General features: G+C 37.4%; 1 protein-coding gene across 2 annotated transcripts in view; it reads left to right on the plus strand.

Annotated features, from left to right (window-relative positions):
- Window positions 1-17,991, plus strand: part of LOC129565132 (protein bunched, class 2/F/G isoform-like) — an 89,916-nt gene that overhangs the window by 69,802 nt on the left and 2,123 nt on the right. For both annotated transcript variants that reach the window (XM_055439630.1, XM_055439628.1), the window contains one exon: window positions 1,889-1,940. In XM_055439630.1, coding sequence (XP_055295605.1) covers window positions 1,889-1,940 — 52 coding nt within the window. The remainder of the gene's footprint in view (window positions 1-1,888; window positions 1,941-17,991) is intronic.

The following is a 17,991-nucleotide window of genomic DNA, read 5'->3' on the forward strand; positions in this document are numbered from 1 at the left end:
TGCGGCCGATGTTTTTTTTTTCTTCATTTCAATCTCTCCGATGCAGCAGAGAAATTAAAAACAGCCGTCGAGGATATACCAATGTCGACTTGTAGGCATTCTTGCGATGATGCAGAAAAAAGAATGAGTAGCCACTTTTGTTAGTAAACCAAATAACCTTCCTTTAACTTTGGCTGTGAATCATCTTGTTGCTAATTTTGTGCATAGCCGAATCGTTTTCTTTTCCTTCTTTATCCTCTGTTGCTTGCACGCTTCGGCTATTCCAATCAGAGCACGAAAGAATCGTTCAAACATCTGCATGTAAATGAAACCAGTTTTTTTCGCCTCTCTGGAAAACGAATAGGAACCATTTCTCTTCGCTGCTCATTCTCTCTCTCTCTCTCTCTCATTATATCTCTCATCGTTCTAGTGCATCCGTGTGTCGTCATCGTCGTGGTGGAAACAAAGGGCGAAGCGGACATGCACGTACATCCAAGGACATTTCAACGAGACTTCTTAAATTTGTTTCCATCGTTGCCACGATTCAAAAACTTACTTCAACAAAATGCTGCTTCATTCGTATGCACCAGTTAGTCTAGCAATTTTTTAAAAAATAAAACCTAAACGACAATGATGAATAAAACATTTTGCTGAACAAAAAAAGAGTAGAGAAAAAAAACGAAAACAAAGAAAAGCAAAAGGTATTTGGGAATGAAACCTGCAAACTAACATTTTGAATTGAAAATAAATGGGACAAATTTGTACGACTTCCTATGGATTTTCGATACCATTTCGGTTGGTTTCAATCCTATTAGGTGCTCGGAATGTGAACAGAAATAAAAACAAGACCAGTAGCTAAAAGGCTTATTAGTCATGTTTACTCTTTGATTTACGCACATCGTCAACAACTTGGATGACTAAAAATATTCACAATTTCTTGTGTTTGCGGAAGGCTACATTTATTAGATAGTGAACAATAGTTTTGTTAACTAGACCACAAATGAGTGCACAGTATTACATGGCTAATCTTTCGTTGTGTAGCCAAATGTATAGGGCTTTGTTGTTTGTAAGACAAGATCAACGGATTGATTTCATGAAAACCACTACTTCGTACTTTGAACACACACAGACTCGATTGTGTATTTTATCGAATGAAAATATTTCATTTCTCGGATTGCGTTGCGTTAAGGAAACGATCTGAATGTGACAATGTTAACAATATTTTTCAGCCCATTGCCAAGTTCGAGTGCGATAATAAGTTTTATTTTTAGCTGGCTTGAAATTCGAATACTAAATATCAGCACCGCTTACACAATTTGCTTGGTGCTGACTTTATTCGCATTTTTTTTTTAAATTTCAAGTCATGTTTCGTGTACCGCATATTTATATTGGTCTTGATATGTGACAGTAGCAATTAAATACAGTTTCGGATCTTGCCGCTTTTTTTCTCATTTTCATTTACTTCCGTGATACTAGCTCATCCATAGCCGCCAACAAAAACAAGAACAACAAACAACATCAATAGTAAGCTCAGTGTATGCAGGCTTACATAAAATATTTATGTGCTCTTAAATTCAAACCGTATACATTTTGCGTTGCCGGTCTCATTTAAGCACGATCGGTTTCCCTTAAACACTTTATTTTATGACTTTGCCACATAGCTCTTGCATTCAACCGGAAGTTTTTGTGAAGAAACACAAATAAACAGCTACATCAAAAACTATAACAACGTTTAACTCGAGACGAGATCAAAATATGTGATAAGTTTAGATTTGTTTACAACAGACGAGAAAAAAACATAGAAAAGAATTTTGACATTTTACTAAACAGCTGTGGCTATCAGTCACTAACTAATCACTTGGAATGATTTCAATTAATATGATTGTGTGTATTTTTCTTCTCATTTTAGCGCTTCTGGAACCAGTGCAGTTGCAATCGACAACAAGATCGAACAAGCAATGGTAAGTACAAGCAATTTCATTTAGACGCTCAATTGGACAGAATAAACACATCAATGGCAGAATTCATTCAAGAAATATAATCAAATGAAATAAAAACGGATATTCATACCATCTAATAGCTTATACTTGAATCAGAGTGGACTCCATTGAGAGTGGTCGTGGCTATTTGCGAGTAGTTTTCGCCGAAATTGACTCAAACCACTTTTGATCCGCAACAATTTCTTCATCGTGTAAGGCGGTAGTCACATGACTGAAATCACACTTAAATGCACGAGAAATTGAAATAAAGTCCCGGCAAAAAAAAAAAACAAGTCGCCGCCGTCGCTGCTGAGAGTAATGATGAGAGTAATTTACACCGATTTCCTTCATCGTAAATTATAGTCGAAATACTTAAACCGAGTTGGGTGCCTCTCGCTCTCTCGCTGTCTGTGTCTCTTTCGCCAAGTGTCTCAAAACACCGGCTGATTAAGCAAATTCGTAAATTGCCAATGTATGGCGGCTCTTGAACGCCTTACATGACCCATAAAACAAAGCCACCGACTATCAATTGAGTCAATGAATGTAGTCAAGAGTGGAAAAACGTTGACGTTTAATTGAATTTCCTTTCTCGTGGAGCATTTCTCAAGCGTATCGCACCAAAGACCTCATGATAGACAGCGATTATTCACATTCGTTCAACGACATTTTGATATTGTTCTTTATTTAACGATGAACTTCGACGTTCTTTCGATACACCATGGAGTTCTGCGATAAACAGTCGAAAAATGGAATTAAAATCGAAATCAATCTTTTGACGCAGACATAAATTGAGTCGTAAACAAAAGCCGAAGCCGAAGCCGAAGCAGAAATAAACATAAAGATTGTCTTTCACCTTGTGGTTGCAAAAAGTGCAAAAAGGTCGACCGATGTAATTTCATCCAGGAGCAAGATCCAACCGATTTCCTATATCATTAAGAAGCAATCACTTTTTGGTTTGGTTTATCGATTTGAAGAAAAAGAAACATTTTCTTCCGCTTTCAAGTGATTCTAGAATAAATCCATATCGGGAGCAGGTAGCCACAGTAGCAGTGAATGTCATAACCATGTCATCGAGCTGATGACATAAAATTCCAGTTTAAATTCACTGAAATTGACGGCAATTATCTTGCTTCACTCTTATTTGCCGCCAATGGTCATCCTCATTCTAGTTAACCGTATCCGGATCAAGAGTAATGATTTCTATTTCTTTAGATGTCAACCATGAATCAATTAAGATCAGCGAATCAATTGCGAAAACATCTGACATCAATTTCAATTTCAACGTGTGTGCAACGGAATGTCAGGCTGAAGGCAAAGAATCAACGATGCACCATCGATTTTTTGCTTCTATGGAAATTCTTTCATTGTGGTAAATCGAAGTCACGAATTTGATTCGCGTTTTGAGTCATGCTGTTGTTTTTTGTTGTTGTCAAGAAATCAAAATCAAATAATTCATAAAATTATTTCCTTCGTTGTGGTCGCACCCAAACAAACAATCAACTGAGGCCGCAAAGAATGCGAAGGCGAAGCAATTTTGTTTTCCACGATGCATTGGCATGAATGCAAGTGCAAAATGCAATAAAACACACCCTTGTCGTGGCCAACGCGTGCTGTTGGAAAAACTTCCTCAAACGATAACCATCTTTGAGTTTTTTACCCTGAGCATCAAAAATTATGGTGGAAGCATTTCCATTTGATGCATGCAATAAGCGCATTTACACAGAATTTCGTGGTGGCGTGGTCGTTGTTGTTTTGTTGCTGCTTTGTTTTCTTCGTATCGTTTCATTTCGGTGAGAAAAAAAGCTGCATAATTTAGGTACAGCAAAGAAAGAAAATGTCGAAAATGATTGCATGCAACATGCAATCCGCATATTTTATACGTGTGCATCGGTCAAAGAATATCAACAACAACCGACAGCAGCAGCCGTATGCACGGAAAAAACAACAACAACAACCATTTAATAAAAAATCCAAATCAAATGCATCAGCAACAAAAACATGTAAAACATGGTCATTTTGGTTTAACAGAACTACAAAGAAAAAAAAATCTAATATATAGTAGTACGATCACGCCAAACCTAATTTCTGGGCCGCGTGTGCCGCATTTGATTGAGGAAAAACTTTTCGATTAATTTCTGGCTCATAGCTTTTTACTCTCGAGAATTTTTTTTCGATTCCTTGTTGTTGTTCTCGTGTTTTTGTCCCTCTTGTTGCTGACGTTGTTTGCTGCCAATTTCAGTAGCATGTATTTTGCATAGTTAAATTCCATCCGAAAAGCAAAAGCTCATGCAAGTCAACCACGCATTCTAATATTTATATAGAAATTATTCTCGGAATTATGCTTGTACAGTTTATCGGCTACCATCAGGAAATGTTTTTCCAACATTTTTCCTGCAAAACATTGCTATCACATACTACATTAAATTAGCAAATGCCCAACCAAAATGGTTAGCAACTCGCTGTAAAGTCGTTTGTAATTCACTGCGTGTGTGAGCTGTCGTTTGTGAGTGGAAAGAATTTTCAATTTCAAAGTTGTTTGCATTTTCGGACGGGAAGTGACGAAATAAATTGATAAACGAGTGGCAGAGTCACATTGTCAAAAATTACATAAAAAAGAAGCGTCTGACAAGCCATCGAGAGAGAGAGAGCGAGGGAAAGACAAATGACAGCATCCGCCACACTCACTCAATTATTCATATTAAATGGCGTAAGAAATGACGAAGGAATGCAGCAGCAGCACAAATACGAAAATTTTAATATAGACGCCTTAATTACGGCTGCATCAATCAAATGCATTTCAAACACGATCTGAAAGAGAAGGAAAAACGATGATGACCATTAACTCATTTCTCTCTGTCTCAAATTTCTCGGAACAACGAGATTCATCTTCCATTTCGAATGTCAATATGCGATTTATTCGTTTGAACGATGTGGCATGCAACCTGTCGTCCATTTTTTTCTTCTTCTTTCTACTCTCAACAACAATCAGGCTTCAGCACATGTGAAACTAGATCATAAAAATTCATCAGTCTGGCTCCACACACACTCCAATGGCCGATGCATTCCGTTAGACATTCATTTCTTGCAAGAAGGAAATGTTTGGAAATCAGTTTCTTTTATCGAAACGAAAGACAAAACGAAAAAAAAAAATTGTTTGTACAGAGGCTTTTTTCTGCGACGTTCAACGTGCACCACATTCAAATTGCCCTATTTATTTGGATGCGGAACCGCGAAGTTTACAGTTTCATATGCAGACAAATTCTTAATCGACATTTTTCGCTACTGTATATATTGTAAGTAGACAACGAATTGACTTAACTTGACTTGACTCGAATCGGTGAGCTCGAGCGATACTTTTCCATCGTGCGCCTAATCGTCAACCGGCCAATCGAGTCATTTCATCTTTCAACATTATCAGCACGTAACTGCATAAACGAACCACGGATGCATTGGAAAGTGGATTGATATGGACAAAAACGTTCACCGCGACCTGAACAAAACAAAACGAACGAATGAACGATCGAAAAAAATAAACATCGAAACCCGTTTACCAGTTAGATATATACAAGTTTTTTTCTCTTCATCGAGCATCCGTTTCGGGTGATGTGCAATTTGATTTCAATTGGCGACACACTGTTATGCATCTTCATCACTCTATCGGTCGCATCTATAGGCGATGACTTATGCACGACATGATCGCGCTTAGTTGGCGAATAAGGAAGCAACAATCATTGAATCAAATGTAGACGCAATGTTTTTTCCCCATCTCTTCGGTCTTCGGTGTTGCTGCGGCTTGCACACCGCAAAAGGCAATAACACTCTGTGTAAAACAAACTGCTTAACTGGCACATGTGATATTGAATTGGATTTTGTCACATCACGTTCATCGTAAAGAGGAACGTTGGTGTTTAAATTAACGGTTTTCGTTAGAAAAGAACGCTTAATCCGAGGTGAGAATCGAGTTTTGCACGTGGCACAAGCCTTTTTGTCTCTTTCTCTCTCGCGTCCGGTGTGAGTTTTCATTTCACATGTTCATTAGAACGGTTCAGGGTACGTGCTCATGAGTCTCGAAGCGCATTTCAATCATTATTTCAAAACAATAAACGACATGAATGATCAACACACTGTTGCAAATTGACCCGCTACTGTGTTGATAGGTTGTTAAACTTAGTGCAGTCATCGACTTTATGATCTCGCTAACAAAAAAAACGAGTCATTGTTTCGTTTTTGCGACGGTTTCTTTGTGAAAATTGGCTCGTTTTGCCGTTCTGGCCCAAATTATTTGTACATCGCAATTTACCAAAAAAAAATTCGGTTTACATTGAGATTGAAAATAAATTAGATAAGCGAATGCCATTACTTCAACCAAACACTTTTTCTCCCTCCGATATATACGCCATTTTACTCAAAATGGGCCGCATTGATTAAACAAATCATAACCTGAAATCAGAAACTTGCCATGTTTACCATTTTTTTAATGCCCATTTACTTTGTTTATCGCCATAACGAAATGCAAAAAAAAGTTCTTTCAAGCAGTTTCTCTCACATGAAACTTTGAATGTCAAATATGTCTGCTTCACTCTTGAGTTTCCGTATACTCTGTGATAAGGCAGGACTCGTTATCAATCGTAGAGTTGCTTGTAAGCAAATATTTTCGTGATTGCATGACAAACGCAATGACAAGCTGAGCTAGACAAATTGCACTCACTTCACTTTTTTGTGTTTCATTTTGTTTGTGTTGGCAAAGCTGAAACGATCGAACCATATTGAAACGACAGTTTTTTTTACATTCCTGACTTTTATCTAAGTTTTTGACATCAATAAAAATGTCGAGTTGAGACGCAATATCACATAAAGTGGTGATTCAATCGGATTACAGAGGCTTTGGTACAAATTTATATCATAGCGCATAGCTCCCTCTCTCTCTCAGCTCTCGCTCTCTATCCGGCAACGCTGAAATAATTAAGTTGATAATTATAAGCTTGACGATTTGCCTGCAACCACACATCGTTTCACAGAATTCGAAAAAAATTATTGGGTATGAATTTGGTTGCAACATATCCATTTAATTGGATGCGGAGTCTCTCGGTGACAGTTCATTCGCATAATATGTTTGTTTTTCGCGCGCTACACTGATTGCCTTGTGGACATAATCTAAATCGGTATTGTGCACGTAACTTCCATTCCGTATTGAAGCAATTAGAGCGATCGTAATTTGAACATTCTCTCTCCGCATATCAAACACAATCGATCTTTCATTACGCTGTTATGCGGTACAAATGTGTGTTTTTTTTCTTCTTTCGTATCATTCAATACCTTCGTAAATATTTACACTATTTTAAATTGTGTGAAATTATCATTTTCAAATGAGTTCTATTTGAAATGTGCTGCGTATTTTCGGGCTGGGATAGTTTGTTCACCTATTTGGTTGTTATTGTTTTGGGTGTAGTATTTCGTTTCAGGACACAATATCGTTTGTTCGCGTTGTTCAAACGTGACTAATTGAAGCAAGGTAAATATTTTGATCGAAAGCATGCACACACATAGGGAAAAAGACACTTCCAGAAAATGTGTGGAAAACCGATATTTGACGCGCTTTTACGTCGCAACCAAACCGGAGCAGCATTGGTAAAATTTTGATGTGCATTGCACATTTTTGTCAAAATACGTTAGTCATTCATCGTCGTACACCATTGTTTGTTGATTTTGTGGTGTCCGGTTTTCCATTCATTGTGTGTTTTTTTTCCAACGCATCGTTCCATCCGGTCGATGTGTTTATCTAGAGCATCAAATAAACATCCAAAACACAATTACTTAAAAATCGATACGAATCAATCAACTCTGTCTTTGAAAAACAAAATAACGAAAAGAAAATATTACCAAATCGGTGTCAATAAAACTGGTTGTTGTTATTACGAAAAATTGAATATTCAAGCGAAACGGCATTTGAAACAGGCTGATTGAAAATGTTCAAAAACAATAGGCCGCTGATAATAACACCATTTTTGTCAAACACACACTCATTTTCATATGTATATGTAACTCGTGTTGCCATCTGTTTGTGTATGATATCGAATATTTATGGAAGTGTGCCAGCAACTCGACGAAATTTTTTCTCTCTCTCTGTGTCACACATTCTGTCGTGATGAATAGACACTCGTTTCTAAGAAAAACGAAACATTCCTTAATTGACAGAGAAACAAAACAAAAACACGATGCCATGCATTTTATCTTATATCGTTCTGTGCGTGGAGCGAAATTTATTTGTTTTGCTTGCTCAGAGACTAATAAAATCAATTCCATCGCTCTGATTTCGGGAAAGGGAAGCCTTTAAAAATATTTACCCAATTGGGCTAAATAAAATAGACGTGCGGAAAATTTTCCGCAACCAAAATGCGTGAAATTTTTTATGAATCGGAAAATTTGCTCAACATTTATCGAGCCAGCCACACACACACACACCCGTCAATTTGGGCGAGAGGAGAAAAAAAATACCACATGAATGGCATTCAGTTCGCTGTCAAAATGAAAAGCAAGAAAAAATGAGAACACTTGCTGAAAATAGATTTTTCAAATCGCGTACGTAGCACGTGACACGTTTCACACAAAAAAGGCTTTGATTGGCATAGTTCGCTCTTTGAACTGATTCTTGCTGCCACAAAAGTTTTATTGAAAAAAAGGAATGTTCGGCAGTGAGAGCAGAGCAAAAAGCAACACACATTTTCATAGATTAAAAGGATTTCAAAGAATACTGCGCAATAAAAATGTTATGAGTGGATTACTGTGACCATTGGTGGTGCGGTTAAATCGAAATCTCATTTCAGCCAAGTAAAAATAGACAACTGATGGTTTTTTTGTGTGTGTGTGTGTGTGTAAATTAAAAATACGTTCTCATTGAAACGAGAGCTAATCAGTGTTACAAAGTGACAGATCTGTCAAACATACGTCTATTTTTGCACAATGCACTGCTCTTCCTTGAGATTATGAACCCAAAAATACATGCAAATGACTTTGAAAGGCGATTTTTTTCTTCTCTAGCTTCACATTTTATCGCTTTTTTTCCCTCTCTGGAATTTGTGCCGTGAACCGATTAAAAAACGCTCTCTGCCATTGTCAAGTCGTTCCGATTTTATTTCATTTGATGTGCAATTTTCTGGCTCACGCTTCATTTCAACGGCAATTAAAAGCGTTTTCATTTCACGGCCTGTGGCGAATTGAAAAATGGCGCTGGCGATGACTAAAACACTTGTTTATGAAATTTTGTGCTGATTAGAGCAAGACAGTTGAAACGCTCACTCGCCACATAATTCACGGAGCGCGAGAGACGTGAGTGAAGTATCAGTAAGGCGATAACCTAAATTTTATGCGATTTTCAACCCGCATCGGTTACTCTAGCTAACGTCCGAACCGATTATACCGTGTACGGGATGCTAGTTTTTTTTCATTGTAAATACTTGTATGGACGCTGGCGTATGATTTAAATTGTGCAACGCGACAAATCAATTGTGATTACGGGACAGGACCATGTTTACTTTACAGAAAATCTCACGTAGCACAATGTTTTTTATGTGTTATGTGTCATGCTTCAGGTCGAATTGTATTCGATTTTTTCGAGTTCGAGTGAGAGATAGACGTAATCTATCCTGATAGAAGCTTAGACAGTGTGTTGTGCTTTGCCATATTTTTTTGTTGTTATACCTTGCCAGAGATTCCTTGGGAAAATGTGTTCTTTCAAACATTCTAGAATATTTCCTAATCACCAGCCGGTCGGCTGGAATTTTTCTTAATCAAATTTGTCTTTGTTTCACGGGCAAATATTTTGACAGAAAAAATAGCCAACAGCTCTTCATCCATACTGTGCATCTGTTTCAATAAGATATTTTTAGTAATTTGCTTAATGAAATAGCCCGCTCGCCTTCGCCACTGAATAAACACCCCATATTCTATGGAAAAAAACATCACCATTTTTTTTCCATCGTAATTGCTCGGTCGAGAATCGGTAGATAAAGTTTTCATTTTGTATTGATTAATAAATCAATTGATTTGTGATATCGACTAATTTGCATGCGATGATAAATTGCTCGTTTAACTGAAGCACCGCTGCCGCACTGTGAATTGTGTGTACGATAAGCAGCATGAGACAGTCTCGTGATTTCTTTTGCGAACGTGCGCATGTGTTTCGTTGCTTTTCCTTTTTTGATCTCGAACACACATTTGTGTACATGAAAGATAGACAACATCAACAAATCGTTATTTCTTGATGTTTTTTTTTGTTGTTGCGATAATAAGACTTAATAAGCCTTTCATGTTTTATTCGACTTATTTTTCTTGCAAATTAATGCACACTGCACAGTAATTGCATCGCTTGGAATTTTGTTTGTGATGCAAATTCGAATTCTCCAATCGATCAGGCAACATGATAACGAAATGCAAACCACAAATTGTGTTATTTTAAAAATAGATACAAAAATGGGAACATTCTCGAAAGTCAGTGGAAAAAAAAAGAGATTCCCTCTTTTTAAAGATGCTGTAAATAGTAAACAATGATTTACGTCAAGTGCTTGTCATAATTGCGGTTGTGTGGCGTGGATAAACATGAAAAAATCAAACGATGTGAACTATGGCATAAATGAAATTCTTCGGAATGTCAGTACTTTTGTCAATCACTTTTTATCTATTTTGGGCCTGGTGTAATGACGACAACGACGATAATGAAGATTCGTTCTACATTCGATCAGCAGAGAGTTGACGCGATTTGGTTCCTTCTTTTATGTGAACGATTGACGTGCACTGAAAATGAGATTTATTACTCTTTTTTTCCAAGAATTCTCTCAACCTATTTTCTTTTTCCGCTTTCTTGTGAGAGGGAAAACCTTTCAAGTGCTTTCTCAAAAGTCGCAGCATGACACAGAATACAAATAGCGCGAACACTTGAGTTGCAGCCGGTCGTGTACAAGTGACATAGAAGGCACGGAGTAACAGAAGACGAATGCGAAAAAGAAGCCCACGAAATAGTAATCTCTAGCAGTAAACACGTCATTTATCTGTAAAATGATCGTCGTGTATATTGCATGGTAGGCCCTACAGTTCAATGAGACAGACCTTCAACCGATTTGGCCGGCTTTTATGGAACGATGCTGCTGCTGCTTTTTTATCGTCAATTTCTGTGCCGCGACTCAAAATCACTCACAGTTTGCGCAGTTCGACAATGCATCGCTAACAATGTTGTTTCACTTGAACGGAATAAGTTTGCATCAAAATATTTACCATCAATTGACACACTCAATTTAAATATAGAATAATTCGCTCAGATTGCATATTTTCTTCTCTTTATCGAAAACGACAACGAAAAAAAAAACTGGCGAAAAAATGCAAATAAACCAAGGCCGTTCAATAGACACCACTCGAAAATTGCATGCGACCCAAGTGCGCTGAGCTGAATTTCGTTCGATATCTCGGTGAGTGTGTACGATTATGGTTTGACAAGCATTCGATCTTGTACAAAAATGGAATGTTTGATTTTTTTTCGCTCTGTTGTTGTTGTTGTGTTGTCATTTTCGAGACATTTGACCGATAATCAGTGAGTGAGGAGAGCTGAAAAGAATGACGAATACTTGGGATTGGCTGATAGCCGTCTTTTGACTCGACAATTGTGCATGTTGAACATGATGTTCGCTTGTCTTTTGTGCGATTCACAAAGCGAATGGACTGCCTTCACTGAGCAGAGAATTCAACAATTAGCTCTACACGCCAAGTACACGCCCGGCCGGCTGACTGACTTGGAGTTTAATATGCCAATATCAAATCACCGTTGACAGCTCAAAGTAACAACTGCGAAAAATTTTGATTGATCCAATCATAGTGAAACTAATGCTTTGGTTGCAAAAATCCAAGTTGGTACAAATCAAAGGCGCATTCCGATGCAGTCGGAAGCATGCGTTATAAAAGTCAGTCAGCGTGCCATTTTCAAGCCTCAAAAACTTTCCATCGCCTCAAAATGCATTTCGCCTGCACAAAAACACACATACCATAACCAAGCGTATCTAATGAATTATATCGCAATAAATAATACGGCGATTATAACGATAGTCGACGGGTGGAGTAAACAAAAGTCCACGCTACAAACGAGAGTGCGATAGAAAGAATGAAAGAGAAATAAATGCGCTCGTAATTAAGTATTTGTTTTTGTTTGAATGACATCAACTAATCATTTTGAGCGTAAGAACACGAGAGACCACAAGGCGGCAATATTCATATATTCAAACAAAATGTGAATGCATAAATGCAGAGCAGAAAAAAAGACTGAAAAAAACAAACAAACTGAATGTGAATCATTTCACTTCAGTTGCCGGGATTCAAAGCGCGCACACACACACACACATGCGGCAGCAAATTGATTTGCGGTGCAATAATTCAAAGGCAGCAAGTGCATTTTACAATGACTTGTCAACCGCATTTTTACGATTTGCCCGCTTTTACGGTGCAATTCGAATGATCGTGGAAATTTTGCGTCCATTGTGAGCCATCACATAAACACATCATCATAAATGCCGTTGCAATAAATATTTTGCTGCCTTGTTTTGCAGCGCGCCAATGCACTTCTTGTTTTCGTTGGCCGTTCATTCGTTGGCCGTTGTTTGTCTTCATCTTTCGCGGCAATAAGAAAAACTAGTAGCTTCTCGAGTTTCATAATGACAAATGAGAACATTAAACATTTTTATGAATCCAATCTTATAACGCATCAATGCGACGACAACGACGATAGAAACGATTTCATAGAATCATTCGAAATAAATTGTAGCCGCTGAAAAAATATAATCTTATTATGCACAAGATCACGTACACACCACAATGAGTGCCAAAACACCGAAAATCCTCTACGCCACTCTCGTAGATATAATTAAAGAATGAACAAGAAGTAGTCGCATCAAGACTCTTCGAATCGAGAGCAATTTTGCTTGGGGCTTTTGCTTTGTTTTTTTTTTTGGTTCTTTCGTTGTTTTTCGGGTCGACAAGTGAACAATCAACGTCTTTCAAGCGAAATGTTATTTTTTGACTTACACTTGGATGTTGTTTCGGTGTAACCGACTTGACTAAATGCCAAAGCTATTTCGAAAGGCAGATAAATTCTGAGAATTAAGCGGATTTTAAGTGTTCAACACTCTCGCAGTGTGTGAGTTTGTGTCAGTATGGATTGAATCTGAGCAACTTGAGACCGAAGTTGAGAGAGGAAGAGATGGAGAGAGAGAGAGAGAGAAATAGCAATTCAATGCAAATGCCATTTAAATGCATTCATTTGCAAGCGCATTCTTCTCTCAAACCGCAGAATTTTCCATCCGACGTAATGAAATCGATCGATTCATTTGTCCTTATTCATTTAATTTACTTCTACCGCTGTTCGCATCCACATACACACACATTTCATAAACCGAACGAGTTCAGTTCAGAGCAGCAAAGACCTAATGTCACCGCATATTGCTTCCCATTCAGTCACACACTGCATCAGCCACACTTATTCGATCGTCGTTGATCAAAGCTCAATTTATTTTAAATATGTTTATTAAACTAACGATTGTTTGCACTCGCTGCTGCTGTTGTTGTTTATGCAATCGAAACGGAATTTCAATCGCAATGCACAATCATTCGTTTCGTTTTTTTATTTTAAATTTTCATTCGAATTGTTGATTCTTTTTTGATGGCATTCTTTGATTTCGATTGCAATAAACAATGCAACGATTCTTTTCCGCTTTAGTCCGAAAAATTGCCGGCTATGATTCATAGGAAAATTACTGCGAAGCGCATATGAGTGCGCGCTAGGGAAAATAACAGTTTGAGAATTGTCTGCCTCAGTGGCTGCCTCATATGCATTGGAACGCAGAATAATCGCCCGATCGCAACGTAGAAAATTAATTGAGAGGAATTCTCCGGAATGGTGCGATCGATCATTAATGCATAGCTAATTACTTTGCATACGTACGTCATATGATCGAAGCAATAATGTGTTAGATTCAACCAGTACAGTAAATACGGCTTTGCATTTCAATTTCAATTATTTTGCATGCCCAAAAGCAAGAGACACTTGATTTTGTTTCATATGTATACGTGGCCCGTGTCATTGATATGACGTTCGAAACGAAAAAGTCACACTGTCTACGAACGTGATTGAGATGAATCAGGTCTGTCAGCCACGATGGCGGTGTACGGATTACATCCATTTTTAGTATAGATACTTTATATCCACTTTGGTAACATTTAAGATGAAAGAAAAAAAATAATTGTAAATTGCAATTAGCCACAAATTCATAACATGGCTTTTTCATTTTCTAATTGCACATTTCACATACAAAATAAAAACCATACAGATTATCGCCATAGCGCTTGCAGCGTTCGGTGATTGACGTTCGTTTAGGAGCAATGTACAAGTCAAACGGCGAAAATCACGTTGTAATCGAAAAAGAAGAGAGAAAAACATGGTATTACGTGCTTGTTTGTCAAATGGCTCATACAAACAGGCCTGCCCCATTGAATGAAATACACTGAATAATATGAGTAATTGATCTTCAAAAACCCCAAATGAATATATCATTTCGTTACATTTCAAATTTGAAAAAAAGGCTGAAACTTCATTGGAAATGTGATCCATGCAATTAAACTGTTTATTAAAAGAATGATGAATAAAAAAAAGTGTCATTCGATTTCATGTAATTCCAAGTGCTTTGTCACTTGTCGGCGAAAAAAAAAATATCTTACGATATTAGTAATTTCCATAGCCGTAATTTTCTTGTTTGTTTCGTCACCTTGGTGATTTTGGAAAAGAAAAAAAATCACAAAGCAGAATTACAAGTGAACGCGCATTTAGTGCATTGCCGAAAGAAACATGAGTTGCATTTACGTTCTATTCTTGAGTCAGCAATTTTCATCGCTGATTAACAACAAAAGGGGCAATCTCTCTTTCGACGTAGTATTTTTCTTCTTTCGTTCCTTTTTCCAAATAGCATTTTATTCAAACGACGAATAAGAAAACAAATGCAATTGAAAATGAACGAATTAAAGAAAAAAAAACAACAACCCACCGACCGGTTTCAAGTAAATCGAATGGCTTCGGTTTGAAAAAAGAAAGGAAAAAAAGCACACAAAACAATGTGCAAATATATTCAAAACAGCGAACGAGCGAAAAATTTGCCGATCGCTTATTAGCTTTGGTTCTCTCTGTTGTGCTGATATGCGTATCGAAATGAAAGATATGTGGGCAAAATGTACAAGCACACACGTGCACTCACACATCGACAACAGTATTCGGTATATACGAATACGGGACATGAAAAATAAATAAATATAAAAAAATATATTATAATGAAAAGAGCAACAACAACAAAGCGCAACAGCAGCAGCATCGGCATACATATGCGCGCCACGAATGGCAAAACACACAACAACACAACAACAACAACAACAACAACAACAACAACAACAACGACGACTACGACAAAGATAAAGTATAGCGATAAACCAATAGAACGAAACGAGACAAACAAACCAAAACACAGCAGCAGAGTTGTTGGAATCAACAGCACACACAACACACATAGCCCGAAACGCGAATTGCGCTCTCGAGATTACCATATATATAAGTGGGTCTGCGATTTATGGCAGACATTCAGTCGCCGACTAAGTATCATAGAGAGAACAACTCAGCATACTACGAAGAGAAACAGAAGAAAAAAATCGCTAAAGATCAATTAAAACAAGCAAATCAATTGAATTTCTTTTTCAAATACGAAATAAGAAACAACAATCTCATAAATCATTTGAACGAGATAAAGCAAAATTGTATAAAATTCTAAGCATCGTCTGCAAATTAATTCAGTTCTTCGTGAGGTATTCAACAAGCCTGTTGAAAAATTATATTTAAAACCGTTTTGTCTTCGCAAGCAAAAAAATTTTCAAGTCTTCCAAGAAGCAAGCCGAAGAGGCAAAGAAAAAACAAACACATTTTATTTGAATTAAAAACGCACAACGTCGCCAAGGCGGAAGACTTTTCGTAAAGTTCATACATTCACGACGCTCAACGAAAAACGACGACTTCAAAATAAAAACGTAAACACACATTCACAACATACACACGGTCCGTGTATCTTTCTTCTGGTTATTATTATTATTATCTGCGACGTAGCGCACACACCACAGCAGCGACGATTGCAGTCACAGCAAGCAGAAAGCGAACGGAACCAACGACTTGCCATTCAATCGCAAAGCGAAGCGCAAGCAAAGAAGACGTGAATCCACTCTGATGTGCAAAAATAGAAAAATACACACTGCAAGCCAAATTCAGTAACAACGTGTTGAAATTGATACATATATTTTTCGTCAAAAATTCAACAGTGAAAGAAGGAAAACTGAAAACTGCGAGAGACTCATACTCAATCTGAAATTATTGTGATTTTTTTTCGTTTAAGTTCAAATCAAATCATCTCAAGAAAATATTTCCGTTTTTTTAAACGAGATAAACTGAAAGCAATTGTGGTTTAAGAAAAAATAATTCTCTAAACAAAGCGAACAACTAAACTGAACAGTATTATCACTACAAGGAAGAAACAGAAGAGAAAAACGTGAAGTTTCAAAAGCAATAAGCACTTGTGATTCTAATCAAAAACTAAAAGAGCAAATAATCGGAACTTTTAAATTGAATAAAATACACGCAATACGAAAAGGAAGAAATAAAGCAAATACAGCGATTTTTCCTATGTATATAAGAAATCATAAAAAAGCAGAACCAGTTATAAAAAGAGAGAATAAACCTGTGTTGTGCAAAGCGAAGTGCGAATCACACAGCTCACGTAAGCCTAAACCAACCGAGAGAAAATCGACAATATAAAAATAAGAATAATATAATTATCATTCTCGTTCGCGACAAGCAGCAACGTAAAACTAGTCAAGGCTATACCAGAAATAAAGATTGCTCACGAATAAAAAAATCTGAGGGAAAGAAAAAAAACAGAGAGACAGACAGTGCATAAATTGAAATTGGGAAGAAAAAAAATAAGCTCGACTTTGAAGTGAACTGTTCAAAAATCATAAAAACGCAAAAGAATTAAAGAAAAGGAGTCACTATCTAATCGTCAGTCACCCAGAGCGCATTACTGATAAGTGTTATCAAGCATTGAGATAACGCAGCGTGAATTAACGAGACAATCGGCCACATAAGCAATAATTTGTTGCTCAAGAGAAATAAATAACACGAGAATATTTAGTTTGCATTTATTGCCGACTACAGAGAAACCAGCAACAACCCATACCGAATGAAGTGCTGCACCAATACCGTTCAAAGCCACACAGCCAACATGATCGATACACTCACATACAATCCACAGCCCGAAAATTGGCTGTACGAAATCCGTCAAAAAGGCCACGACAGCACCTGCTACGTGATGGTCCCGCATGCAAGAGTAGGTGTCATATTTAAAACGCATTTCCGTTTCACATTTTTCGGTTTGTCTCAGTTCAGCAAATTCCGTTCGGCAAAGAGAGCGCGTAGCGAAACGAATGCAAAAGAACCGAAACCAAAATTATGCGGAATTTTTTGTTTACACGTGCCAAAAAACAGATGATCGATATTATGTTTATCCCGTATGTTTTGATATTTTCCAGTGCGCTCATTGGGCGGCCACAGAGATGGAAAACGCAATGCGCAACGCGCATGCTTTTATCCAGAAAGTCTGTGTGTGTGCGGTTGTGAAAATTTGTAAACAAAGTGTGTTGTGCTGTGCTCTGGATAAATACGAGGAAAACAAGTTGTCCGTATTTTTCCATCCCAAGTTTATGCGGCACGTGTCGCAAATTATGCGACTCGCACATTTGATGCGTGTGTAAACAATAGAATTTTCCGAAAAAACAAAACTTCCTGAATTCGGCTTTAGGGATGGATGGATGCGTTGATGCGTAGTACCCTTCCTGAAGCCAAAGCACATTCCTCGCACAAGTCATACTCTTGAAATAAATACACGTGCCACGAGCGCTCATCCGCTCAAGCATT

Source organism: Sitodiplosis mosellana, unplaced genomic scaffold (assembly GCF_009176505.1).
Source record: "Sitodiplosis mosellana isolate CC-2019 unplaced genomic scaffold, AAFC_SMos_1.0 Smas_scaffold_2, whole genome shotgun sequence".
Taxonomy (NCBI): domain Eukaryota; kingdom Metazoa; phylum Arthropoda; class Insecta; order Diptera; family Cecidomyiidae; genus Sitodiplosis; species Sitodiplosis mosellana.